The sequence below is a fragment of the Meleagris gallopavo genome, chromosome 3, assembly GCF_905368555.1.
Source record: "Meleagris gallopavo chromosome 3, MGAL_WU_HG_1.1, whole genome shotgun sequence".
Classification (NCBI taxonomy): domain Eukaryota; kingdom Metazoa; phylum Chordata; class Aves; order Galliformes; family Phasianidae; genus Meleagris; species Meleagris gallopavo.
Window position 1 is genome coordinate 15,909,801 of NC_139406.1, and position 26,685 is coordinate 15,936,485.

The 26,685-nt window shown below is 37.2% G+C and overlaps 1 protein-coding gene across 2 annotated transcripts in view; it reads left to right on the forward strand.

Annotated features, from left to right (window-relative positions):
- The window catches only part of DROSHA (drosha ribonuclease III), a 67,035-nt gene that overhangs the window by 4,865 nt on the left and 35,485 nt on the right, over positions 1–26,685 (forward strand). For both annotated transcript variants that reach the window (XM_010708441.4, XM_010708442.4), the window contains exons 3-14: positions 137–229; positions 1,401–1,632; positions 2,164–2,305; positions 5,612–5,766; positions 8,278–8,358; positions 10,303–10,389; positions 10,495–10,581; positions 13,319–13,390; positions 14,842–14,923; positions 16,180–16,254; positions 20,048–20,217; positions 25,158–25,282. In XM_010708441.4, coding sequence (XP_010706743.2) covers positions 137–229; positions 1,401–1,632; positions 2,164–2,305; positions 5,612–5,766; positions 8,278–8,358; positions 10,303–10,389; positions 10,495–10,581; positions 13,319–13,390; positions 14,842–14,923; positions 16,180–16,254; positions 20,048–20,217; positions 25,158–25,282 — 1,401 coding nt within the window. The remainder of the gene's footprint in view (positions 1–136; positions 230–1,400; positions 1,633–2,163; positions 2,306–5,611; positions 5,767–8,277; positions 8,359–10,302; positions 10,390–10,494; positions 10,582–13,318; positions 13,391–14,841; positions 14,924–16,179; positions 16,255–20,047; positions 20,218–25,157; positions 25,283–26,685) is intronic.

The window sequence follows — 26,685 nt, forward strand, 5'->3', positions numbered from 1 at the left end:
TGTTGAGGTAGATGACTTTATTAACTGTCATGTCATTCTGAATAACATGATTTCAGTTTGCTTCTATATCCCTTTCAGGTGTGGAATGTATGAAAGTACCAGATTTCTCATTTATTTTGTTTTTGAATTCTTCAAGGGAGCGCGAGAGAGAAAGGCATAGGCACCGTGACAGCAGAAGATCACCATCACCAGACAGGTCCTACAAAAAAGATTATAAAAGAACAGGAAGGTAAGGAGGACACATTTGGTCTCCCTTGTTTTTATGAGGCTCTGAGAGTAAGTATATGTGCATACATACCTGGTTTAAAACTCAGAGATGAATCTTAGATTTGTAACCATCTTCACATAGTTATAAATGTCGTGGTTATATCACAGCCTTGTAGGATTAGAAGCCGGATCACTCTCTGGGTACTCCACTGCATACCATACTCTCTTTTACATCTCTTCCAAGTGTGTAAAGTACCAAGTCTGCTTAGAGTCATTTCATGTTTAAATCATGATTTAGGAGCTTTTCTTGTATTGATGCTCCTTTCCTTTTAAATCTTGGCAAGTTGAATTCACTGCGACATTATGGGCTTTGTAGACAGAAGTTTAAAAAAGAAAAAAAAAAATCACAACTGGTGTTGATCAAACTGCAAGAATTGGAGTTACGCAAGCAATTTGCTTTCTATATAATCCAGTAAAAACTAACATCTTTTCTTATACAAATAGTCTGTGGACTATGTATTTAAGCTTCATAGTGCTCTAAGTTTTAGTTGATGGTATAATGAGTGTGCTAAGTCAAGGCTTGAACCATTGATTGAGCAACTGGTAGGAAGGCAGGGTGAACCCAGGGGAGCTCAAGTACTTGCAATGCAGCTGAGGGACTGGAAGGATGGAGCCAGGATCCCATTCAAGGGTTGACAGTGAAGGCAAGGGTATCTTGCTGGAGATCCCTGCCTACCTGAGGCTTTCTAAGGGTAAGCAGATTTTTTTTCTTTGTTTCTGTGCCCACACAGCTGCTGCATTGAACATATCCTCACTTGCTGCATCCTAGGACTTTGCTACTCCGCTATCACTGTTGTGCTTTCCATCACATTATAGAATTACAGATGGGCTTCAAAGTTGGGGAAAAAATTAAAAAGCTCTTCTCGAACTTCAGTAAAAATTTTAATCTAAACTAACATTTTTTTCCATTGCAATTCTTGAATAAGGTTCAGAATATGAAAGCACTTGTAATTTTAACTGCTTTTATAATAGGTCTAAACTTCAAAGTATTTATTACAGTGAAAAGTTAAAAGCTGGAAAAGGTGATTAGACTTTGATGTAATTTGTGTAGTAGAATTCTATGTTTATTGGAAGTTACCTAGTCGTCATTGTAATAAAAAACTAATCGGTTTTGTTTGTTTTCTCCTGTTAAGCCGCTCTCCAAGCAGAGAAAGGAAGAGACCCCGATGGGAGGAAGAAAGAGAACGGTGGTCTGAGAGCCAGAGTGGCAACAAAGAAAAAAATTACACTAATATCAAAGACAAAGAGTCAGAGGAGAATGCATCCGAAAAAAATGAAGATGAAGATGATGAATTACTTAAACCAGTCTGGGTTCGCTGTACCCATTCTGAAAGCTATTATTCAAATGACCCTATGGATCAAGTGGTACGTTCATGAGATCTCTGAAATTACTGCACCCTGTCCATTTTTGATTATTTGATTGCTTGGTTCATGTGAACTCTTCAGCAGAATTGTGTTCTGTGTCATTCAGTGTTGAATCCTCCCAAGCATCTCAGTCTTTAACAACAGGAAAGACCTTATAGATCTATTCTCTGTTTTCATCACTTTATTTAATGTCTTTTAATTCGGATTATTGGTACATGGAAGAGGGGCTTTGTCTCCAAGGTATTTTCTGTTATGCCCACATTTGAGCAAAAGTACCTAAATTGCCCTATCTTCTCCTTGGCTTGGCCAATGGTTTGATGATCATTCTCCAACAAATGAAATTCTCTGCTCATTCACCTAATGGAGCAATGTAGTTGTACACTTAAGCCTTATCAAGTATTTCTGTATTTCATTTAAACTACAGCACTGAGATTTGTCTTTTTGCCCATGCTTTTTACTGTGAAACATTGATACATGTTGTTCTCTTGTGCCAGCACTGCCTTTGCTTTTTTCCTGTTTTTTAATTAACAGGGGGACTCTACTGTGGTAGGCACAAGCAAGCTCCGAGATCTGTATGAAAAGTTTGAGGAGGAGCTGGGAAAACGACAGGCAAAAGCCAAAGCAGCCAGGCCGCCATGGGAGCCACCAAAGACCAAGCTGGATGAAGATCTTGGTAGGCAGAGATGATAGCAAAGCTTTGAAACAGAGCAACCTATAGATCACCTGTTATTTGGAAGTTGTGTGTTTTTGGTGATATCAGTGAGCTAATACCTATTTTTAAATCCATCCTTTCTAGTGCAGTTCTTTGGAGTTTTGTTTTTGACTGAAGTAGAGCTAGATGCTTTATCTAGAAAGCTTAAGGGAAGGGAGAGTATCCATCACTGCCTTATGCTGATGTATCTTCCATGGCATGAAAGTGCCCTGTGTATGATCAGATAAGCCAAAGTGTAGTGTTCAAGAGGCTTTGAGGAGCTTGCACTCTCTGTATTTATAAAAAGGAAGCAAGAGCAGGGATGATAAACTCATATGGCTACCTGTTATGGCACTGTATTTATTTTCCTTCTGCACTATATTTTTGTTGTGTAACTCTGTTTATTACATCCTGTGCAGAATTGTTAATTTCGGAAGAGTTTATCTGTGTTGTCATGGTTCCCATATGGCTCTTTTGCAGTGAAATGAATTTGTTGCCTGTATCAGTTATTGGGGGAAATACTAGTTGAAATAGCAGGGCGTACTTTTTAATAACAATTTGAAGTCACTGAAAGCTGTTTTTCTGATTTTGTTTACTGGGAATTGTGTAGTTGTTACTGTATTTCCAGCACTTTAGTATTACATAGTATGTTTTTTTCTAACAGCTGTTTACAAGGGTGAATAGTGATAGGACAAGGGGGAATGATTTTAAACTAACACAGGGAGATTTAGGTTAGATATTAGGGGGAAGTTTTTTCACTCAGAAGGTGGTGAGGCACTGGAACAGGTTGTCCAAGGAAGTTGTGGATGCCCCATCCCTGGAGGCATTCAAGGCCAGGCTGGATGTGGCTCTGGGCAGCCTGGTCTGGTGATTGGTGACCCTGCACATAGCAGGGGGTTGGAACTAGATGAACATTATGGTCCTTTTCAACCCAGGCCATTCTATGATTCTATGGCTGTGAAAGTAAGTTAATAAATTCTTAGGCATATCACACTGTCTTAGATATTCTGTTGGGCTTGCTTTCTAAGTGATACTTCATATTTGGTTGTTTAGCTGCATATTCTCTAAGGTCTGAGCTTAGTGACTCTAGCAATCAAATGCCTAAAATTCTTAAGTTGAAATATGGGTGTATATAATGACACATTTTAAACTGCCAGCATGTAACTGACTGATAAGTTAAAGATGAAAGGACAAAAAATAAACAATAACAGATTCCTATTTTATTTAAGCTGTGTAGAGAAAACTCTTCTGAAGAGCAGATTTGCATGTTTGAATTCAATCAGGAATCACCAGCAAAGTCTACTGCACGTTCAGCAGATATATTTTCATGTACATGATTGAGGGGCAACACTACTACATTCAGCTTACCGCACTAAGCTTTGCTTGGACCTCCACTGAAACTGTTCCTTTTCTGTTTCAGGGTAACAGTGATGGGGCCAAGAGCAACGTTAGCTGTTTTTCTTTTTCCACAGCTCTGCATCTGCACTGTGCCTGTGCAATCTTTTCTCACAACCATGCTTCTGTTGGGGCTAATAGTTTATCTCACTAAGTAGCTAGGCAAATACCCCTGTTGTGCCTTTCATTAGCAGTAGTTGTGTATTTTAGTGAGAGTAATGTGCTCCAAGGTCATTTTTGATTATGAAAGGCTGATTTTCATACATGAAATTCAAAATTCTCACCGATCTCCAGTTCACTCTCACAAGTCCCACGCTGTTTTTGTGCTTTAAGTTAGACTTACACAGAGAAGCAGTCCAGGAGGTTTCTACCGTGTTAGAAAGATAACTTCCTGACACAGCTGTTAAGAGAGCCTACTGGGGAGGTGCCCCACGAGACCTGCTGTTCACAGAGAAGGACTGGTGGGAGATATTGAGGTTCGGAGCTGTCTTGGGCAGAGCAACCATGAAATGTTCTCTATTCTTGGTGAAGTTGGGGTGGTGGTAGGGTAGTCAGCAAAACTGCTACCTTGGACATCTGGTGGGCAGACTTTGAACTGTTTGAAACACTGTTAGGAAGAATCCCTTGGGTTTTGGTCCTAAAGGGGGAAGGGATTCAGGAAGGCTGGTTGCTACTCAAGAGAGAAGTCTTAGAGGTGCAGGAGCAGGCCGTCCCCTTGTCGTAAGACAAACTGGTGGGGAGGAAGACCATTGCGGGTGAACAGGGAACACTTATTTATTTAAATTGGAGCCAAGAAGATCAGTGGAAATGTGTGACAAAACATCCATGAGAGTGTTGTTTCTAAGAACCATAGGAGCTTAGGGATATGTGAGATCAGGCTCTTAAGTTTTTGGATTAAGCCCAATACTTTATACCATCGCTTTGACAGCAGTGCAAAGGAGATATTTTAACAAGTGTGAGATCTGTGCTTTTTTTTCTTCTGCATTTTTCGCTGCTTTGATATATCAGAGGAATTGTTTCAGTAAATACAAAGAAAATGTCAAAAAAAAAACCAAACAAAAACCTGAGGAAAGCTCATTGAACAGAGCTTCTGTGAAAGTTAAGACTGAATTTATTCAGGTTTCATCAGCAGCTTTTTTCAATCATTTCGAGGCTTTTTTCTCATCTGTGTTTTTTATGCGATAACTGATTTATTAGAGATACTTGATTTTAAAAATGAATAACAGCATGCATCCTTTAATAGCTGTATCCATGCATGCTGTTTTGAAAGTTGTGACTTGTCCTGCTAAAGACAGGAAGCATTTTGTAGATAAAATGAAACTGAATGTGAACGCTTATAGCAATCTGATTTTTCTTTTTCTTTTTTTTTTTCTTAAAAAGCAAGAGGTTCTGTTTAGCTCACTCTTGTGAATTTGTCTTATTTCTCTTTTCTATATCTTGTTTTTCATAGAATCATAGAATGCTCTGGGTTGAAAAGGACAATAATGATCATCTAATTTCACACCCTCTGCTATGTGTAGGATCTCCAACCAGTGGACCAGGCTGCCCTGTTTTTGTTTAACTTTAGAGTAATATTTGTATTGGACTACAGTCTCGTTTTATTAAGCATTTTAAAGTCATTTAACTGAAATTCCTCATCAACAACTGATCAGTGGTACCACTAGACAACCAAACTGCAAACAGATGACATGGATATGTAGGTCTTCTAATATCCATAGCACGTGCTGTCACTTTTAATGAAAATGACAGCAACTGCATTTTTAATTAGGGTGAATGCCATGCACTACTTAAACTTTTGTTCTGCCACTGTGAGCTATGATCTGTTAGAGAATTCTGAAAAGAGAATATGGGGAAGTGTTTTTCAACTAACTTTATTTTCCCTGCTTGAATCAGAGAGCTCCAGTGAGTCAGAATGCGACTCTGATGATGACAGCAGCTGCTCTAGCAGTTCGGATTCAGAAGTTTTTGATGTCATTGCAGAAATTAAGCGTAAAAAAGCACACCCTGATCGTCTTCATGAGGAACTGTGGTACAATGATCCAGGACAGGTATGATGAGAGGAGAAAGTTTTGGTTCTGAAAGTCTTTCTTCCCTGTGGACCTAAAGTTCTGCATTGTTCTCAGATATGCTGAGGCATCTATTTCAATATGCTTCCCCCGCTCTTTCCCTTTTGTGTCTCATCTTCTTCATAACACTTAACTTTTGATTCCAAATGTGTGGTTCCAGATCATGACTCTTGTGGAGTATTTGGCTGGAATCACGTCTGACAGCGTTAATAAAACCTGAACTGCTAGCAGTGTGCTAATTTTGTCCTATTATTGCTGAGATAAAGGTGTACAGATGAGTTTTGGGATCGAGAGAAGGCAGCATGTTTATCTCCATTACAAATTATTCACCTAAAAGCTCTCAGCTCGTAATGATAAATAATATTTTAAATATGCTGTTAATGCTCCTAATTTCTTGTCTAATGGTTCTTTTGTAATTGCATGGAGATTATAGTTCTCATTAAATGTAATTGCTGAGCTCACAAAATGTTGTTTTGAATGTATACATTGCACAGAAGACTAGTTTTTGTTAGCGAATTTGCCATCTTCATCTTTCTTTGTTAAATATTTTATGGTCTATTCTAACTCCTTGTCAAATGGCAACCCAGTAAATTTGTTTTTCTGGCACTTTGTATGATTCATGAGTCCAAAATGCAGCAAATTGTAATGCTGAGAGATACTGCAATGCTTATTGCCTCTGTGGTAATTCAGAGGTCTGTTGAATATTCTATTACCAACTCATATTTATGCTTCTAGTTTAAAAAATAATAATAATTTGACTGAGTTATCTGCTTTTATTTATGTGGAAAACAAAATTAGCAAACTGTTCAGGCATTTAAGTGAAAATAAAAATATGCGTGTTGCTCTTGGGCGTATTTCAAAGTAGTGTGCTAGCCCATAACATGAAGTAGTAACTTGCATGAATAGATCCAGGAACGTGTGGTTTACGAATTTCCTGCTGAGAAACTTTCCTTCCTAAATTTTCTTGAGATTTGGTCCTATGTATCTGACTTGCTTCTCAAACCCTGGGCTTTACGGGTACCTCGCATGTCCATCAGTCTCATTCTGTGTATTTAATGTAAGAGAGCCAGTGTTCATGCTGAACAGTTCTAAGAACTAAGGATGAGGTGTTTTTCAGAAGTTATGGTTATTTTCATAGCCTCAGAAGGCCCTTGTTTTTCGAGGAGTAATGAACAATTCTTTATTGACTGCGTTATTTAAGTTGACTGCTCTGTGACTACATAAGCCAGTGTGGAAGTATGTATTTACCTATAAACATCAATCAGTTTCATTAAACCTCTGCTTTCCTCAAGGCTTTCAGTGTGGGATATAGGAAGTTAACAAAATGCATCGTGTCACTTTAATAACACTGCATAAGTTCCCAGAAGAATAAACGAGTGTCCTGCTTCTGGTGTTTCTTTGCACACATTACACATCTACCGTGCCAGTCTGAAGAAACCAGACTGAGATGAACCTTCAGGGAATTAACACTGCAACCAGAAAGTTGTGTTCCTTTCCCAATAGTCTAAAGACTACAGTAGCAGCAGTTTGGTGGTTCTTACTTCCTGGGGTGTCTTCATGTCGTGTCTATTGTCTGATGACATTTAGTCCCTCCGGGGTTTACATTTTCAGCCTTCTTATACTGGTACGGAAAGTTCTGCTGGCTCTTGTATTGCATTTCTATATTAAGTCTAAACAGTGTTCTATGCTTCTTGGATTCAAACTTTCAAACTCTCTGCTAAAGCCCGAGATAAAGAACTTAGCTCATTTCTCTGGTTTGGTTCTGTGTTTTGTTGGATTTCAGCGACGGATGTGATGTTAGGAGCAGAAAGCTTTAGTGCATTGCAGCAATTGATAGTCTGCATTGAGTGTCTTAAAGGTGAAAAGACTGACGCTAGCTTTGTACTTTGTGCTTTGGCTCTCTTAAGTTATAGGTACTTCATGCACTCACACGGAATACTGAAGTGGATGTTTTCCCATTTTCTCTTCTTTACCGATCTGTTCACAGGATGCGTTTGAGTTTTCCTTGTTACTTTAAAGTACCATGTAAAATTTTCAAATGGTCTTCTTTATGTACCTTGTTTGAAGGCCTTGCTGTGTTGCAGATGGGTTGATCAGGACCAGGCTTTCAGTGAGTGAACTGAGTGGGACTGTTTGAACGCAGAGATTTCAGTGTGCACTTTTAAGGCCTGATTTTTACTTTAGGCAGACATGCTGTTTCTATGTATATGATAAGGAAAAATGCATTTGACAGCAGAATGGTGCAGTTCTGCTGACACTGTTTTCCCATTTTTGTGCTTCTGAAACAGTCGTGGAGTTATAATGCTATTGTGTGTTTTTCTTACGTTAGTCTATACTGTTTCCATTTTTACTGGCTTAAGAGCATCCACTTAATCTAAGCATGACAGGCTTTTAGAAGCATCAGCACTCTTGGCATTAAAACCAACATACTTTTCCAGACACAATCACCTACTGTTTTTCAATAAAAACAGAATCCTATTTTGTTTTTGACAGATGAATGATGGACCGCTGTGCAAGTGCAGCGCTAAAGCTCGACGAACAGGGATAAGACACGGCATTTATCCTGGTGAAGAGGTAAGTAGTTCTAAGGATTGCAGTTTTGAATACAAACTTACTGCAGTGAACTTGTACTTGGATTTGTAAGTTTTGCTTGTTTGTTGTTTTTTTTTTTTTTTTTTTTTTTTTCCCCCCATGGCTTACAGGCTTAATAACAGCTTCTCTGCAAAATCAAATCACTTTGTGTAACCTCACATTTAAAATGAAATACTGATAATTAAATCCATCTGAGAACTACAGAAAACTTTTTCCCATAAGTGCTTGGCTGTAGGTTTTTAAAATAGAAGGGGAATGTAGGAACGATCTCCCATTGTCAAGTGGATGAGTATGTTATAAGAACCCTCTTTTACTTTAAAAATAAATGAATTAATAGATCTGCTTCTGGAGGAGCAGCAGGCTTTTCAGGAGATGGTGTTGCTTTGGTGATGAAAGCACATCTGCACTACAAAATGTCAAACAGTTTAAGTTTTTAATTAGTACTCGATTAGAAAAAATTGAGCCCATCAGCTTCCTGAAACATTTGTAATGGTAGTGCCCTTCATTTGGAAAATGTTGTCAAAATACTGGTGGCTTTCCATAGAAGTATTTATTTGCTTTGTGGGCTGTGTTTCTGGAAATAAACCACCTCAAGGTTTTTATTGAAAAAAAAAAAAAAAAAAAAAAAAAAAAAAAAAAACCAGCTTGATTGTAAATGTTTAAGAAAAGTAGAGCGTAGTTTTACACTTTACCTTCATAGATTTCCTTTAAGAATTTAGTTTTTCAGTATGCCTTCCAAAACATTTAGTGAAACATTCTTTTATTTCTTTGCAGTTGAGGGTTTGTGAATGTTACTGTTGCAAGGGATAAATTATTCCATTTCAGAAAAATGGCTTCGGTCTGAAGCTCTCCATAAATCACTTGAGGATCAATTCCTCCCCACATTGTCTTGAGTATTTTTCTTGCAAGCAAGAAGGAAGAGAACTTTACCAGGAGAAAACTAATAAATAAAACTTGCTGCATGAAGGAGTGAGAACAACTAGGAATGTGAGGCTTCAGAAAATCTAGTATATATTAATTTTTATCCTATCCTTCAAGTAATCCTGGCTAGCTTCTAAACAGTGTGGTTTGTAACTGTCTTGTCACAATGGTGAGAGCATAACCTGCATCTGAGCAGAGTAACCACTCTGTTTTGTGGATGAGTTCTGCAAATGGCACAGAGCTGTGCCGTGGTGTAGCAGGCCAACTTTATAGTACTGTTTTGTGTAGCACGCCACTTGTCACAGGTATTTTCCCTGCAGATAGTCATATCAGATTGATAGCAGCCCATCAAACATGAGAAATTGGTTTTGTCAAACTGCTGAGGGTTTTTAGATCTTTAGGTCTTAAACTGGGCTGCTTCAGAAGAAGCTGGAGCAGGTCACAAGTCCCCAGCAGTTGGAGGAAGCAAATCCCTTCAGTGCAGAGCTGCCCCCTAGTGTACCATTCTCACAAGCAGGCTTTATGACCTGACAGAGCAAAATTATGTGTGCCAGGGATGGACCCTTCTCTTCAGGGCCCGGGTTTACCACCAGCAGATGGTATTTGTCTCTTGATAATGTACTTGGATCTTCTTATGCGTGGCCTAAGTTTATTTCTGTACAATTTTAAAATCAGCATCTTGAAACAATTTAGTATAAAAGAGGAAATCAGTCTGCGGTGTAAATGGCTAACTGCTTTGTAGGAAACATGAAGAGTCAGATGGCAAATAAAAAAATTATAGCAGTGTTTTTCACTTCTTTGGTTTGAATAGCATTAGAACTATTTCTAGAAGTGACTATATAGATACAGCCAGTTTCTCTTTTCCTGGAATCCTTAATTACGACAACCTTCTTTATTTAATTTTTCCTAGTGTATATTTCACGGCTATTAGAAGTGCTTTATTCTCTCTTTTAATCTAAATTTGCCTTGACTTTGCACATAATTCTACTTATCTCTTTCTTTAAGCCCATTAAACCATGTCGCCCCATGACCAACAATGCTGGAAGACTGTACCACTATCGAATTACAGTGTCACCTCCCACAAACTTCTTAGTAAGTACTTTAAAAATAATTCTAACCAGAACTCTAATTTTGTCTTCAGAGTGGAAGTAGTACTGCTTCTTGTTCACTCCATGCTGTTTTTGCTTACCTTTTTAGACAGACAGACCTACTGTTATTGAGTATGATGACCACGAATATATCTTTGAAGGATTCTCCATGTTTTCACATGCCCCACTAACAAATGTAAGTATACTCCTTACACTGTATGTAGGATTTGTCTGGAAGGCAAACTATTTTTGCCCTGAAGTAGAACTTCACTCCGAGGGGTGTTACAAACTTTTTGCCAGCACTGGAGACAGGAAGAGAACGTTTGTGCTAATGAGTGTCAGGTTTTGTCTTATGTAATGGTGGTAGGCATTGCCTTCAAACTGTGACTGAGACTGTGACGTGCATCACAGTCATATTTTTTACATTTTGCAGTTTGAAAATGTAATAAATCATGGAGTAACTTGCTAAAACTGTTAATTGGCTTTAAATTGGATGAGGAGCTTTGCTAAATTGAAAAAGTTTGTTTAAAAATAATTAAAACAAACAAACAAACTTTTTCCTTTAGTGACAAATGGAGACTGGACTTTTTTTGAGATATCCTCTCTAAAAGGATTTTCTCTCTTCAAAAACATTTCTTAGGCATATCTATTACTTTCCAACATCCGTTTGATTTCTTCAGTCACTCACCTCTTTATGATATTTTATTAAAACTTGCAGGCTTTTAAGGCAATTGATTTTTCTTTTCTGAAAGCAAATATAACAACAAAAAAGGTTGATACCAGATGACTCTGCTCTTGCAGTGTAAACTGTTAACCACATCAGAACAAAATAATATACAAATAATTAAAAATATCTGTACCTTTTTTTTATATCTTGATATTTTGAGAATTTTTTCCAAATGCTCTGGGATACTATTTCTTTGTTTTTTATACCTGCTACTACCTGTTTTTATACCTGTTACTATCTTCCCCGTCCATGTCAAAGCCCAGTATAAAAATGGTCACAATACAGGACTGCAATCTAAGAATACTGGAACTAAGAGACACTGAGGGGAAAAAAAGGATTTTTAACTGACAGTTTGCTTATGTTATGAATATGACAATGCTTTAGCTCTGGTGAGTAGAAGGGTCTGCTGTTGACAAGAACCCTGCAGATCAACGGTACTCAGCTAGTGGGGGGTAGCACTGTGATGCACTCCTGCCCTGCAGCATTAACTCAGCCTTGGGGTTCAAGACAGATTTAGCCCAAGGCTTTATTTTCATTTTGCAAATGAGCAAATAGGAACAGTTATGTTGTTTTCTCTTATTAAAAGGATAAAGAGGCCACCTTATCTTTATCATACAATGCCTGCTATGTGAGAAGAAGGCAGTGTTAGAAAAGAGAAAAGAAAAAAAAAAAAAAAGCAAGGAAACCTCTTACTGTGTGACATGAGCAATGCAGATGTTAAACTGATTCTTATTGTGAAGTACACAATAAGAGGCCAGAATCAGATAGCAATTTCTCATAGTAATTTCTCATTCCCACTGGGGGAAATGGTCAGCAGCAAATGATTACCTTTCTACAGACTGGAATACGACATGATATTGTAGCCTGTTCTTGTTTCAAACAGGCATAAAATCTTTTGGAGAGAGATTCCCTGGCTCTACTGAGAAGATTTTGGAGCACATAACTTTCAGTATAGTTGCCATAGCAAAATTCTAGTTAATGGAGATCTTGTCCATCGTCATTTCTCCAAAACATTCATTTTCTACATGGTAGCAAGAAAAAAAAACTCAGGCTATTGAGTCTCTGTATGAGAACATTTTATGCTGTTTGAATTTGTGTGTTAGAAAGAAAACAGTCCCTGTATAATTTTTTTAAAAGCATTTGAATGGGACAGGTTTCCCTCTCACGTTCTAGATGAAACTAGAATACTTTTTTTATTTTTTTTCTACTATTCTATTTATAACATTTAATAATTTAGTAGTTGAAAGCTTTGTATCAAATCTAATGCAGCTTTTATATTTGGTTGTTTGGTGTAAATCCTTCTACCATCAGGAGGTGTAATGTAGACAAAACAGGTAAGTGTTCAACAGTGCGCTGCAAGAAGATGCAAGTAGAATGCTTGGGCTCTAGGTCCATTGATTTCAGTGCAACTCTAGCACCATTTGAATCTCTGTATGTATATCAATGCAAAATAAACCTTGATCTTCATCACTTTCACGAGTGATTGAGATTGTCTCTTACACTTACAAAGGCAGTGGATGGCAGGATTAAGCATCTTAGTTTTTTAGAAATGTAGCTTTTTGGCTTAAAAATATAAATCCAAGAAAATGCACAAATCAGCAGCTACAAAGCAACTTTCAGCAGTCTGTGGACTTTGCCAGCATAGGCAAAGAAGTGAACTGTGTGTTTGTCTTACTAGTTAGGTGAGTGCACTTGTAGAAATATTTATTTATTTAATGAAATTATGCACATCTTTTACATTTATCCTGAAAGTTCCTGGATTGTATTTTCATCACTTAGAGCAGTTTGTTAGCTATACGATTCTAAAAGAATTGTCAATATACTAAAAACAGCTTGCCTTCAGGTCAGTGCATTTATCTGACATTTTGTATCACCAAAAATAAGTTCACTTCCAAGTATGCAAGTGAGAGCAGGTGTGGAAATTTTTGACTGAACTTTGCTTTTTCTTCTAAACAAACCTTTATCTCCAGTAGATGGCATTATTTAATCTTATTTTATTATTCTTCACCCTGTGTTATCAAAGGTGGAGGTTAGAATTGGTATTTCTCTTGCAAATGCTTGCTTTCCTGTCTTTGTATGATCCCACTAAGCAGCTGTTTTAGTAAGTTCCCTTTTCAGCAGACAGTAATACCCTTGCATACAAAATTGTATTAACTGTACATTTGTAAGTGTATAGCTTTTCATGCTGAATCTCTTTTCCTTCCAGATTCCTCTGTGTAAAGTAATCAGATTTAACATTGACTATACAATTCATTTCATTGAAGAGATGATGCCTGAGGTAAGAAGGATAATTAGTCAAAAAGTCAGAGTGGGTTAAGAGTTGATGTTGTTAATGGATTAAACTCTTCACAATCCCTCTTGTAGAGAAGATGGTAAGAGACAGCTACGTTCTGAAAGAATGTCTGAAAAGGAATTTTCTCTCAGAAGTACTAGCATAAATCCATCCACCTAGGGTATCATATATTAAAATCAAATAGTAAGAAGTGCTTTTATTCATTTTAAGTTATGTAAGTTATGCCAGATACTCGATCTGTGAGCCAACTTAGGCATTATCCTTCTTTTACGAATGACAAAAATAATGTATGTGGAGGTGTTGGTTTTCCAGACCCACATGAGTCAATGCCAAGCTGAAACTTAATCTTGAACATGGAGCTCTAAGGATCACTTATCAGTACTTACTATAAGCTGTTGCCAAAACAAATTTCTGGTGGATACAAATAAAGCACATTCAGTTCTTAATCTGTTTTTTTTTTTTTTTTTTTTTAATTACAAATTAATCTCTGGTAAAGTCAATTTGTGAATTAAATTGCATTAGAACAGCAGATGTAGGTACAGAAATACCCCTACAAAGATAGGATCAGTATTTTAGTCTGATAGTTGCATCTTTCTAGTTATCTCCTTTTTTTTTGTTGTTCACCACCATCTAAAATACATGCAAGATCTCAGAAATTCCTCAGCAAGACTAATGTGATCAGTGCAGGTCGTTTCTTGTTACTGAATCCAGTGTGTTGTCTTTTTGGACTCCTGGTCTGATGCCCAGTAGCTAAAGCCTACTTTAAAACCATCTTTACTAATGCATTGTTCTGAAAGATTGTGTTGTTGGGCTTGGAAGTAATGGCCATTTTCATACATGTATTACTTATGTTGTCCTGTCCTGATCTGATCTGATCTTGTTTGTTCAGGAAGACTTTGTAAAGCAGCAGTTCCTACACTTCTGATTGAAAGTTCCTTGCTATGGAGGAACTGCTTCCCTACCTGATGAGGAAGAGTTATTTTTTTTTTTATTCTTTTTCTCCCCCTCCTGCTGCCTTTTAAGGTCATAATCCTCTGTTTATATTGTACTGTCTTGGTGTAATGGAGGAAGTGATCATAATGCTACAGCTGATACCTTCTGAGTTTTTATTATAAACATGTAGGAAAAAGGGAATATTTAAAATCTTTCTCAGAAGAAATTTGGGCTTACTCAGGAGGAAGTGTTGAGGTGCATGGTGAATTACCACATTTGTGATTTCTGCTTATAGAGTGGATGTAGGCATTACATAAAGAATCTTCATTATGGTGCTTTCTTAATAGTGCTTTTCTGATTAGACCATTGTGCTGCAGTAAACAATTAAAGATGCCTCAATGCTGTTTCCAAAACCTCCGTTGACAAATATGAAGGCAACGGTAGTAGCATTATCTGTATTACAATATTATGTAATCATAAACCTGTTTGCTTTTATTCCACAGAATTTTTGTGTGAAAGGTCTTGAGCTCTTCTCTTCTTACCTATTCAAAGATATTCTGGAGCTGTACGACTGGAATCTTAAAGGTAACTTTTATTTCCAAAAGAAAAAGAGGTCAACTTTCCCAAGTTTTTTTTTGTTGTTGTTTTGCTGTGTTTTTATGTTTTAAACATTTAAAAAAAACTGGGGAGTGGCCTCAAAATAATAGTCAAATGCTGTATTAAGTTAAAGGAGTAAACTTGCACTTCGTTCTTTAAGAGGTTGAAGCTTACTGAGGGTTGTTAGTGGGGATTATAGCAATTAAAATGCAAAAATCTTGCATTATTTTCTTACAGATAAACTAAATTTCTTCTTCAATCCAAAAACTGTTGTAATGGAATGTTAACTCTTACTGTCTGTTATTAGACAGTATTGTGGGCAGGGTGTTGTCATGTACAAGGCATCAGATAAAATATCCTCTGTTTTTACAAGCTAAAAAACAAATATTCATGCAGTATTTCTCAACAGTCAGCTCAGAAAGCAGTATCATGCAGACTGCTTTAGAAGGGTGAGTTATAGCAGAATGTTTTTAACTTGCTGAGATGAAAATGTGTGTTCCTGTGAAGGCTATGACAGAGGAGAATTTCAGGAATGATCCTTCCCTTGGTGTAAAAGAAAACAAAGAGAAATTCAAAGGAATTTTAATTCAGAATGTGTAGCTGTTTTCCTGTCCTCTCTCTATAGAGATGTACTGTACACTTGTAGTTAAACAGAGGAGCACACAAATATACATTTTGTGTAGTTATTTTTGGCTAAATGTATTCAAATATTAATGTTATTTTGTTCCACTGGTTCTGATTGTTTATTTTTTTAATGGCAGGTACCTACTGTTTTTGTTTTTATTTTTGTGCAAGTCTTTGGATGATGAAACAGGAAAGGAAAAAGAAAAAACCACAAAATACTGTCTTTTGAAATTTCCTCAGTATTTTTATTACAGGAAAAACAAACAAACCACTAACTGGGAGGGACTTATCAAATACTAGTGCTTTGCCTCTAAAACTGAAGTGGATAAAATTTATAAGACATACTTTTCTTTACAGTTTTAAATAGAATACTGTGTTTTTTAGATTCTTTAGTTGTTAAGTTACTGTAGTTTCCTTTGAAATTGTCTACGTGGAAGCATTTATTAGAAGTTGCTTTTCTGTTTCTCCATGCTTTTTGCTACTTTTCTGTCTGAAATTAGTGCCAAATGTAATCACTGTTCAGTGACTTCAAATGGGATAGGATTTCCTTCTTTTTTCTTCTTTTGCAAATATGCTGCTATTCATAAATTCTCCATGTTTTTTTTCCCTTTATATTTAAGGTCCTTCACTTGAAAATGATTCTATTTCCTGCCCCAGATTTCACTTCATGCCGCGATTTGTGAGATTTCTTCCAGGTAACATAATAAGAGCTTAAATTCATTGCAGGTCAAGTAGTTCAGTTGTGAAGAACTGATGGCTCCATCTGAAGTCTTTCATGCTCACTGATAGCTTGTGTAGTTTATTCAGCATCAGAGTTCTGATGGACAGGCCAGGTATCGTGCTCAGCTTTTGTCTTTTGTGTGGTAACTGCAGGAAGTGTTGGATCATTCTTTACTCGTCCTGTGATGGAGCTGTGGGATTTGAGCAGTGTTGTCTATTCTCACACATAAAACTGAATTTCATATTCCATCTGCAATTCAAGATACGCACCATGTGATTACATAGAAATTATTGATGTACAGTTTTGAGAACCAGCAAGATTGTCACCCCTAGCACAGGCTGCTCTGCTGCTCTCTTCTTTTATCTTTAATGTAAGTTTAGCCCTTGCAAGAAATGGTGAAAGAAAGAAAAACACCATTGCAGTACAATTCATCCCTAGCCTGCCAGCCAAGGACAAGCTTGAGTTCGGAGAGCTATGCTCAGTTTGAGTGAACAGCTTACAAAAGCATTTAACACATCCTAAGATAGTAGAACAGACTTTCAGTTGATATAAATGTCATGTCTCCATTCAAAATGCATCCTGCTGAGATGCTGCCTGGTGATTGTTCTGAAAGGGTTGTGTGGAAAGGAAGATGTGCTCAGCTGCTGGACTGAGAGCACAGATTAGATGTGAAACAGTCTTCATCAAGAGGGCTGTGGCCTGAAGGTGTTCTCTGCTTTGGGCTTTGGAACGTAGTTGTTATATTAATTATAGCTGCAGCTAAATGAGGTTTGGCTCACTACTGTGGAGAGTATTGAAGGCTAGATGACTGTATTTCTAATTGTTGTTCCTTCCTGAATACACAGCACTGTTCAATCAGAAGCTGAGCTGTGAGGCTTGCTAGCAAACATTGATTTGGTTCTGCTGAAGCAATTTACAAAATAAGCTATCAAGCCACATGTGGCTGATTAACTTGACCTCATCACAAAATGAGAGTAAGTTTGACCTGCATGGACTGTGTAGCTTGAGGGTGTTTTCCAGTTACTTTGGAGTTTTTATATTCTGATTTGTTTTGCTTTAGTTAGGAAGTCAGTTCTTCCTGTGTTGTTAGATTTATTGGCAGGGAGAGATTAGTCTGTCTAACATGTATTCCTTCGTGCTTCTCTTCTAAGGCTCCCAGTTCTCTAACTCTATAAAAATGGCTTTTTCTTGTTATTTCTGCATATATAGTTTGTTTCTAGCATCTTTATGATGATAAATTTCTAATTACGTTTACATTTTTTATTCCCCATTTTTAGAGAGTGGGAATCCATGTCCTTCAGATACCATTGCAAAACATTATTTCTGTCTATTAAAAGAAGATATGCTGTTGCAACAGATCCCCATGGATCCATCAACTGCTTCCTTGAATACAGAAATCAATTGATTTCTCTTCTTCCGACTTTCCTTATTCTTCTACCATGGTCTGAAAATTCAAGGTTTAGGATGTCAGATTTTCATAGAATCATTGAGCAGCTTCGGTTGGAAGGGACCTTTAAGATCATCTAGGTCCAACCTCCCCCTGCTGTGGACGGATCAGGCTGCCCAGGAACCCATTCAACCTGGCCTCAAACATGTCCACAGCTTCTCTGAGCAACTTATCCCAGTGTCTCACTGCCCACATTTTCAGTGTTCAGATACTTACAGAGACAGATCTTGAGAGTAGCTTGAGTGAATCATGTCAGGTCTGCTGAGTGCCAGAGATGCATGGCATGCAGAATAGTTGCTGTATTGTATTTCATCAGAGATTTTTATGATGGAAAATGTATTAAAGAATGAAATGCTGTAAAACTATAAGTTTCCTGCTATGGCATGTTTTGACTCAAGAGGTCCAGTCTCTGAACTATTCTTTAGCAAAGGGCTACAACTTGTGCCCTTCCTGTAGAATCTTCAGTATGTACGGCTGCGCATTGTTTCAGAAATTGGATGTGGTGTACTTCTTGCAGAACAATCTAAACTAGTCGACAAAACCAAAAGTCTTGCAAATTGAATTCCTCTTTAATTTGAAGGAAAAAATAACTCTTCAGAAGTATTTTCTGTTTCCATTGAACTTTGGGGTTAATTTTCCCTGTTTTATATTCACTCTTGGTGCTTCTTGAAATCCATGAGCTCTGTGTCATGCTCACTGCCCTGGACAGCCTGTTCCATGCCCACCATTCTGAAGAACTTTTTCCTAACCCCCAACCTGATGCAGCCCATGCAGCCCCTCGGGCCCTGTCTCTGTCACACAAAGCAGAGCTCAGCGCTGCCCCTCTGCTCCCTGTGAGGAGCTGCAGCCACCATGAGGCCGCCTTCATCTCCTCTGCTCTGCACTGAGCAAACCCAGGGACCTCAGCTGCTCCTCACACACCTTGCCCTCCAGACCTTTCACCATTTCTGTAACCCCCTTCCTTTGCGCGCTCTAATGGTTTCACGTTCTTCTTGTATTGTGTTACCCAAACCTGCCCTCAGCACTGGAGGTGCAGCCACAGAGCACAGTGGGACAACCTCTCCCCTTGCCTGGTGGCAGTGCTGGACCTGGTGCACTCCAGGGTCCAGTTGGTCCTTTGGGCTGATGTGGTAAATTGCTGAATGAGGTTCATTGTTTTAGGAAGCTGAGTTTTGTTATTCCCTTTCAACTTTCCTGTTACCGAGTAGTGTTGCAATCCCAGCTGGAACAGAAGTGTTTGTTTCCTCAAGTGTCTTGTGAAAGGTGGCATTGCTGTGACTCGGAGATTCTGCAAGACTCTCTACATGTGCTGGGATCATGTTCCCTGTGCTTTGGCATTATCCTTCATACCACTTGAAGACTTTACTTTTTCTCTGTTCCTTATTGTGTGCTTAGTGATAGAGTGTGTACTCCATGGCTCACTTGGAACAGACATGGACGTTTTTACTTCTGTCAGGAGTGAAACTTTAAGTTGCCTCTATAACTGTAGATAAACTCTCCATTGTTGGCACACATCTCTCTGACCTCCTCCTTCAGAATTAAACATAAAAACATAAACATATCTATCTTCTTACTCAGATGAGCAGACGTACTGAATTTGAATAGTTGGTGTCTTCTGAGTGGTGTTTTGTCAGGACTATCACTCATCTTTTGCTGTTTGTATGTTGACTAGCATCCTGGAACTGATCAGATGTTTATTACACCGTCTTAATTCCCTGCAAGCAGTCTTTGCTGTGTGTATTTCCAGAGGTCTCAGAAGTATTTAGCAGTTTTTACATGCGCTCAATTCATTTAGTGACAGAAGACAGCATGAGGCTCTTTAGTCTTCATTACTGCAGGTGCAGCATGTAAGCACCACAGATGAATTCAAAATGCAAGGATAACTTAACTGCATTCATCCAGAAGTATCCTGTAAAATCTTGAGTGGTCCTTAAAAAGCTGCTTGGATGCCTAAAGGCTTTTTAACTTTTGTTGTAAAAGGAATGGTAGAAATGTGAAAAGGGAGACATAACCGGACTACATAACTGATTTGTTCTGCCTGTTCATTTAGAAATTTTTCAGGCAAGTTAGAAACTTCAGCATTACAGAATGATGAAACTGGTTTTTTTGCTACTGTTACCATTATTGCTTCCAGTTTAGCAAAGAAGTGTGTTTTATGCATGTGCACTATTCATCAGTAAAACATTTGCTTCCTTATTTGTCAAGTTGCTTAAACATTTTGCATTTTATTTTGCTCATCTGAATATTTTATGTGCTGCGTATTTTCCTTGTGCTTTAGGAGTGAATATCTGAAATGCATTTTGTTTATTATGTTTTTAAGATGGAGGGAAGGAAGTACTGTCGATGCATCAGATTCTTCTCTACTTGTTACGATGCAATAAAGCTTTGGTGCCTGAAGAAGAGATTGCCAACATGCTTCAGTGGGAAGAGCTGGAATGGCAGAAATATGCAGAAGAATGCAAAGGGATGATCGTTACCAGCCCTGGCATGGTAGAACAAATAATTAAGACAAATTAATAACTCAATAACATGTACATATCTTGTTTCTGAGAATCTTCTGGAGTCTGATTTGCAGAGGGTGAAAATGATCAGAGACTTTTGCAAATGGCTATAGGAACAGTTTACTGCATTATTCCAACCCTGGAAAGAGTTTTACCTTTTGCTGTCATACCCAAGGGCAGATTTCCAGAGGAGCATAGTTTCAGTGTGCACATTGAAAGGAATGGCTATACTTTAAGTGTAGGAAAACGTTATTTGCTTCTCTGCATTCGTATTTTTTCTAATGGTCTTTATGTATGTAAACTTATTCTATTTTCACTGACATACAACCAGAAAATTAGTAATTATTTGCTATGTTATTTCATGTTTCTCTTTTGACACCCTACCTCTATGTAATGTACTCTCTATAGATTCTGCCCTGAATATAGAGGATGTTCTGCCTTTCTGTGAGGTATCTTTTCCCCACATCATTTATTACGCTGCTGTTGCTCACACTAAAGAATTTTATGTACATAAATGAGTACATGCATTAATATCTGGTGCCCAACTTGAAACCAATATTGTTTTATAATTTTTGGAACAGTTAATATTTAGAGCATTAATTCTTGGCTTCTTTCAGCTTCAGTGCAGATTTAGCCGATTTTTCTGAATTTCACACTTAAGAATTGTGTGAAAGATTAAAAAGTGCCTCCAAAAAGCTGCAAAATTCTGTCCACGTGGCTTGGCCAGCATCACAGAGATGGTATCTCAGTAATAGCAGCATGTTTTGGACCTCAGTTTGGAGTTTCCTGCAGCTTTCTCTGTTGCAAGACCTTTCTTCCTCCGACTTCATTTTGTACCTTTAACTATTACACAACTTCTCAGCTTCTTCATAAAAAAAAAATTGTGGTGTAAACTTGACTAAATGGGAATTTAATTAAAGAACCTCTTCCCAAACTAAAGCCATGACACCTTTCTAGATAGATATCTCAAACTCCTATTTTCAAATATGGTAGTATTACATTTAGTAAATTAGTTAGTCATAACTTGTCAGATTAATTTCTTTTTCCCTTGATTTCATTCAGTGTTTTTGTTCTGACTAAAACTTCCTACACCAAAAGGAAAATAAGACCATGTGTGGGAACGTGAAATACAGAATACATGTGAACTCTCAGTGTGGAAAATTCTACATGAGGTGGTTAAAACTAAGGTAGAATCTTATAATAGAAATTGTTAGTCTTAATTGCTTAACTTAATTTTGCCAGTGGTTTATGTGATACAAATTATTCGGTAGTGTGTAGTCTTCAGCGTTTGAACGGTACACACTAATTTAATTTTTGCCAGAGATACACTGACTTCAGCTAGCTGAAAACTTGATGGTCTTTAACATGATGGTATGCATATGCACTACTTTGTGGCATCCCTCAAAGAACTGCAAATGTCTTTGTGCACAAGGCAACACGTTTTGAGTGGCAGTGTTAATTCTGAGGTTTTGTGTGATTTTTACTGACAAACTTTCTATTCTACAAAATGTTTTCAAAGATGCATGGGCCTCAAAATATGTAAACATAAAAGAAATCTGCAACACTTTGAAAAGTTGTCATGTTATAATGCCATCCTTACTTGTATCTGGAGACGAAAGTGATGATATTTTTCTTAGTTTGTGGATTTTTTTTTTCTTTGCCGTATATTCAATTGAGTATGAAAGTAAGTGAAAAATGGAGTTTAAAATATTTTCTATGCATTTTATAGGGTTAGAAGATAAAACAGTTCTATTAGAGAGACAACGTGAAACTTTTAGAAAATGACAGCTTTTCAATTCAATTTTATCCACTTGACACAACAAAGTAAAAACACTAAATTTTATTTTGCTGCTTTCTTCTACAATGTCACTTCAGAAGTAATTTCTCTTTTGAACAGATCCAATTTTTCTATAAAATGTGAAGTGAATCTTATGCATGTTAGAGGGGAAAAAAATTGATAGGCATATGTCCCAATTAACCACTAACAATAGTTCAGCTGTATTTATAACTGTTTAATTTATTCATCGTGTTTCATCAGTTCAGTGAAAAATTTTTATAAGAGATTTAAAGGTTCAGATTTTAATCCTTTTTAATAGTTCACTCTTTTCAAAATGCTGCTGCTTTTTCTGCCAGTACAAATCCATATATTTGTAAAATGCTTTTGTACTACATCTGCATGCAGTCCCAACCTTGCCTTCTGCTATGAGCAAAGCATTGACTGATGAGGTTTGGAATAGAAAACAAAGATAATGGGACTCTGTTCTGTTAGAATTTCTTGGGTTTGGGGGAGATGTTAAAAACAGGATTCTGAATGTGATTATTAAGTGATCTCTGACAGCCCTTTTAAAAGAAGGGAGGGATAAAACATCTGGACAAAAAACATCTAATTTTGTTATGTCCTGTTTGCTGGTACACACTTTATACTGTGTATTTCTTTGCTGCTTATTGCAGCTACAGTACCAGATGGAAGCTGGTGTTCATCATACTCTGGGAGGGATGGGACACACGATGTGGTTATACCTCTCATAACCTTCACAATTTTCAAGCAACAATTGTGATCAAGACGTAAGTTCTTCTGTCCTAGTTGTTAAGAACATATTAACAACTGCGTAATTGAGTGGCACCTGCTGGAGTGCATCCAGAGCAGGGTCACCCAAATGATTCAAGGGATGGAACACTTCTCCTACAAGGACTGGCTGAGAGCTGTTCAGCCTGGAGAAGGCTCCAGGGAGACCTAATAGTGGCCTTTCAGTATGTAAAAGGAGACTATGGGGAAAAAGGAGACAGACTCTCAGGAAGGGTCTGTTGTGATAGTATAAGGGGAAATGGTTTCAAATAAAAGGAGGGAGATTTATATTGGATATAAGGAAGAATTTTTTTTACAGTAAGAGTGGTGAGGCACTGGAACAGGTTGCCCAGAGATGGTGGATGCCCCGTCCCTGGAGACGTTCAAGGTCAGGCTGGACAGGGCTCTGAGCAACCTGATTTTACTGTAGGTGTCCCTGTTCATTGCAGGGGAGTTGGACTAGATGGCCTTTAAGGGTCCCTTCCAAATCAAATGATTCTGTGATTCTGTGATGATTTAAAACAGCTTGATTAAAGGTCCTGAGCCCACGTTTTACACACAGAGCTTGCTACAGGTGTACACCCTGCAACAGATGTGTTGAAATCTCTTCACACTTTTGAGGATCAGATTACTTGTCTTTACATGTCTAAAATGTGAAGTATTTGAATACGAAAGCATTGTATCCTTAATATACTGGTTTTTAGTCAGTGTACATAGTATAATTATTGTTAACGTGTTCTGTTTATAATACTGTCTTTTTGATTCTCAGAGGTGTTGCTGTGAAGTAAAACAATATTTTTTTAAAAAACAAGTAGAAAAAAGGAGGGGAAAAAAAAGGGAAAAGTTCCACATTCTTAACATTAAAAGAGAGAAAAACAAGCAACTTTTGTGAAGATTAACACTCCTCAACCCCCCCCAAATCTTTTCAATTTGACTCTGGGGGAAAAAAAGAAAACAAAAACACAAAACTAGATACACTTTAACTTCCAGAATTTAAGTTCTGGCTAAGAGAACTTCTTTATGCCTGTTAAAAATCCTTTTTTCATTATGTGTTTTTCATTAGGTTTTGCTGCCCTGTTCCTCCTATTGGAAGTGCTGTGGGGAAAACCTTTATTACTCTTTGTTTAAAATTTGCTAGCATCAGCAAAGTAACTTTTTTTTTTTTGAGTGGGCAGCTATTTTATGTCATCGTATCCAAAAGGAAGCTGATAAGCTGTTTTTCCCATGGTAAATGTTTCTCTATCTGCAAGTCCCAAGTTTTAGGTAATCATTTTTTTCTAGAATAGATTGGAAGTTTTGCCACCTGAGGAGGTTTGCCTTTATTTCTAGAATTGACTTTGCTTATCCATGCAGAAAATGATTCCTGCGAACAGTTCTCCAAAGGTGGTTTGAAGGGTGAAAGCTTTGTTCTTGATGCACTTCTTATTGTTTTGTGAAGAATATGGTGGGAGCTGTTTCTGTAATTCTGAAACTCATTTTTGAGAAGTTCGCAATGCTCAATTAGAAGTTTTGAGATGCAGGTAACTAGAAGTAATGTCCTTTTTCTGAAAGCTTAGACAAGCAGAAAATATTGGCCTCAAACAGCTGATTGTGAAGTAGGGAGTAAACAGGCACATAACAAAGCAGGTTGGAAGGTAATGGGGAAAAATATTTACTTGGAGACAAACTGCAACTTCAACAGAGTTTTTTAAATGCTAGATAAGTTATCAAGAGCTCTGTAAGCAGCATGTCTTCTGCGATGACATGTAATTACTCTTTCTGCATTTTTAAAGGTGAAATGAGAATCACTTCCTTTTACACTGTCCTTTTTAACTATAGAAAAATGTATGTTTTGAAGCGTAAGAAGGATGGCAGTCTTCTCATTATACAAAACTATATTCCTCATTGTATGAATCAACCTAGGATTCCACTTAAAATTTTTCTTATGCTGTTCAGTCTGTGTGATTGAATGGATCTAATAATGACTTTGCTTACTTTGGGAAATCAGGAAGAGAACTAAAATTAGAGAAGTAACCTAATCTTGGTAAAGTCCTAAGGCATATGAGAGCTTGGATGCCAGAATTCTAGTCCTGATGTTCAACCAAAGAAAGCTGCATTGCGTTCTCAGAAGTGATCAAACCGTATATTTCTTAACTTTTAAAATGAAGATAGATTTCTCTTTTTTTCTCTGAGAGAGCAAGTCAATTAACTTTATTTCAATCATTGCCATTGAAAAATATTGATTATTATAAAAAGGATTATTTTATGTGTATTTTAGTAAGTTTAAATATTATTGTTTCAAAGTTCCTGCACAACATGGGCTAGAGACAAAAAAAATTTCCGTAGAGCTGTTGTCAATGAGGTATATTTTGTTTTTCTCCTAGAAACCCAGCTCAGTTCGTATTGATCAACTGGACCGTGAACAATTCAATCCTGATGTAATTACTTTCCCCATTATTGTCCACTTTGGGATACGACCTGCTCAACTCAGCTATGCTGGAGATCCTCAGTAAGATGCTTTTCTTTCTATCTTCTGCTCAGAAACTCAGTGTCATCTATGACTTAAATATGCTTATCAATCTGACATAAAGCATAGTGCTTACGGCGTAGAAAAGTAGCTTTTGTAAATTTGAGAGTGAGATACAACTTTTTCTCATTTAGTTCAGGAACTTCTGATGCATGTACAATAGCAAACTTCATGTCCAGAGAATAACTCTGCTAGGTGAGACCAAAAGTTGCCATAGCTCTATTTTACTCTATTTTATTTCCTTGAGTAGCTAGTTGTCCTTTTTTTTTATTTATTTTTTATTTTTTAGAGAGACTATTGTAACAGAAGGGGAAAACCATTCTCCAGGCAGTGTAGAATATGGAGTTCTGAGCTAGAGGATGCATTATTTGGATCATTTTGTTTAACAGCCCTGAGTGAATCTACCTTCACTAAATTTCTCAAATCGCTGCTTGAACTTTTTTAGTCTACTGACAGGGAAAAGATTCCAGGTAATAACTGTTCTGTTGTGCATTATATTAAAAATGTCTGATTTCTTTTGTTTTAGAGCAGCTATTTGACTTAATTAGATGCTTTTCAGCTCTTACATTTAGTAATGTATAATGTATCCATTTCATTTTTGCTTTCTTCATGGAATTTGGTTTCTCTGCACCTTGTCATTTACTTCTTCGTTGTCTCTTTTTATGACTTGTAGAGTTGAGTCTACTATTTTTAAAGCTTTTGCATCCATGGTAATTTTGCCTGTATCTTTTTCTGTCTTTTTAGTGATATGAACATAGTGAAGGAGTGGAAAGGAAACCAGAAGTTCAGACAGAGCAGATAATTGTCTCACTCTAGATTTGTGTAGTGGTGTAGAAGTGCTTTCTGGGTTTTGTTCACAATCTTTTTTTTGTAACAGTTTGACAATTTCAGGGAGCTCTTCCAATAATTCACAGATTTCTTTTCTGAATGGTGACAGCAAATACAGAGCCTATCTCTTGTGCAAATATAGTTAAGATGGTCATTATCCTCTTGATTTTCCTCCAGTGTTACTTAATGACACTGAATTTTACTAGCACTATTGAGGCCTAGTCACTCTCATGTGAATGTATGACACACATTATTCTACAACTCAGAGAATTTTAGATTTAATATCCAGAATAGTTCTAAATCACCAGCAAATGTTTATTTCAGTGTTTTTCCATTTATATGAGGAAAATACCACATTAGTCTGAAAAGATTCTAACTTAGCAGTGTAATAGATTTTGCTAAATTCTGCACGCTGTTGACATCTTTTAATTAGCTTTGATATGTTGATAATGAGGAAAAAACGATATGTGAAATTAAACTTGCATGTTAACACCAGATAAGTCACAGGAGTGGGGAGAGTGAGTGCTTTTCTAAACAACAACATACTTTCTCTTTAA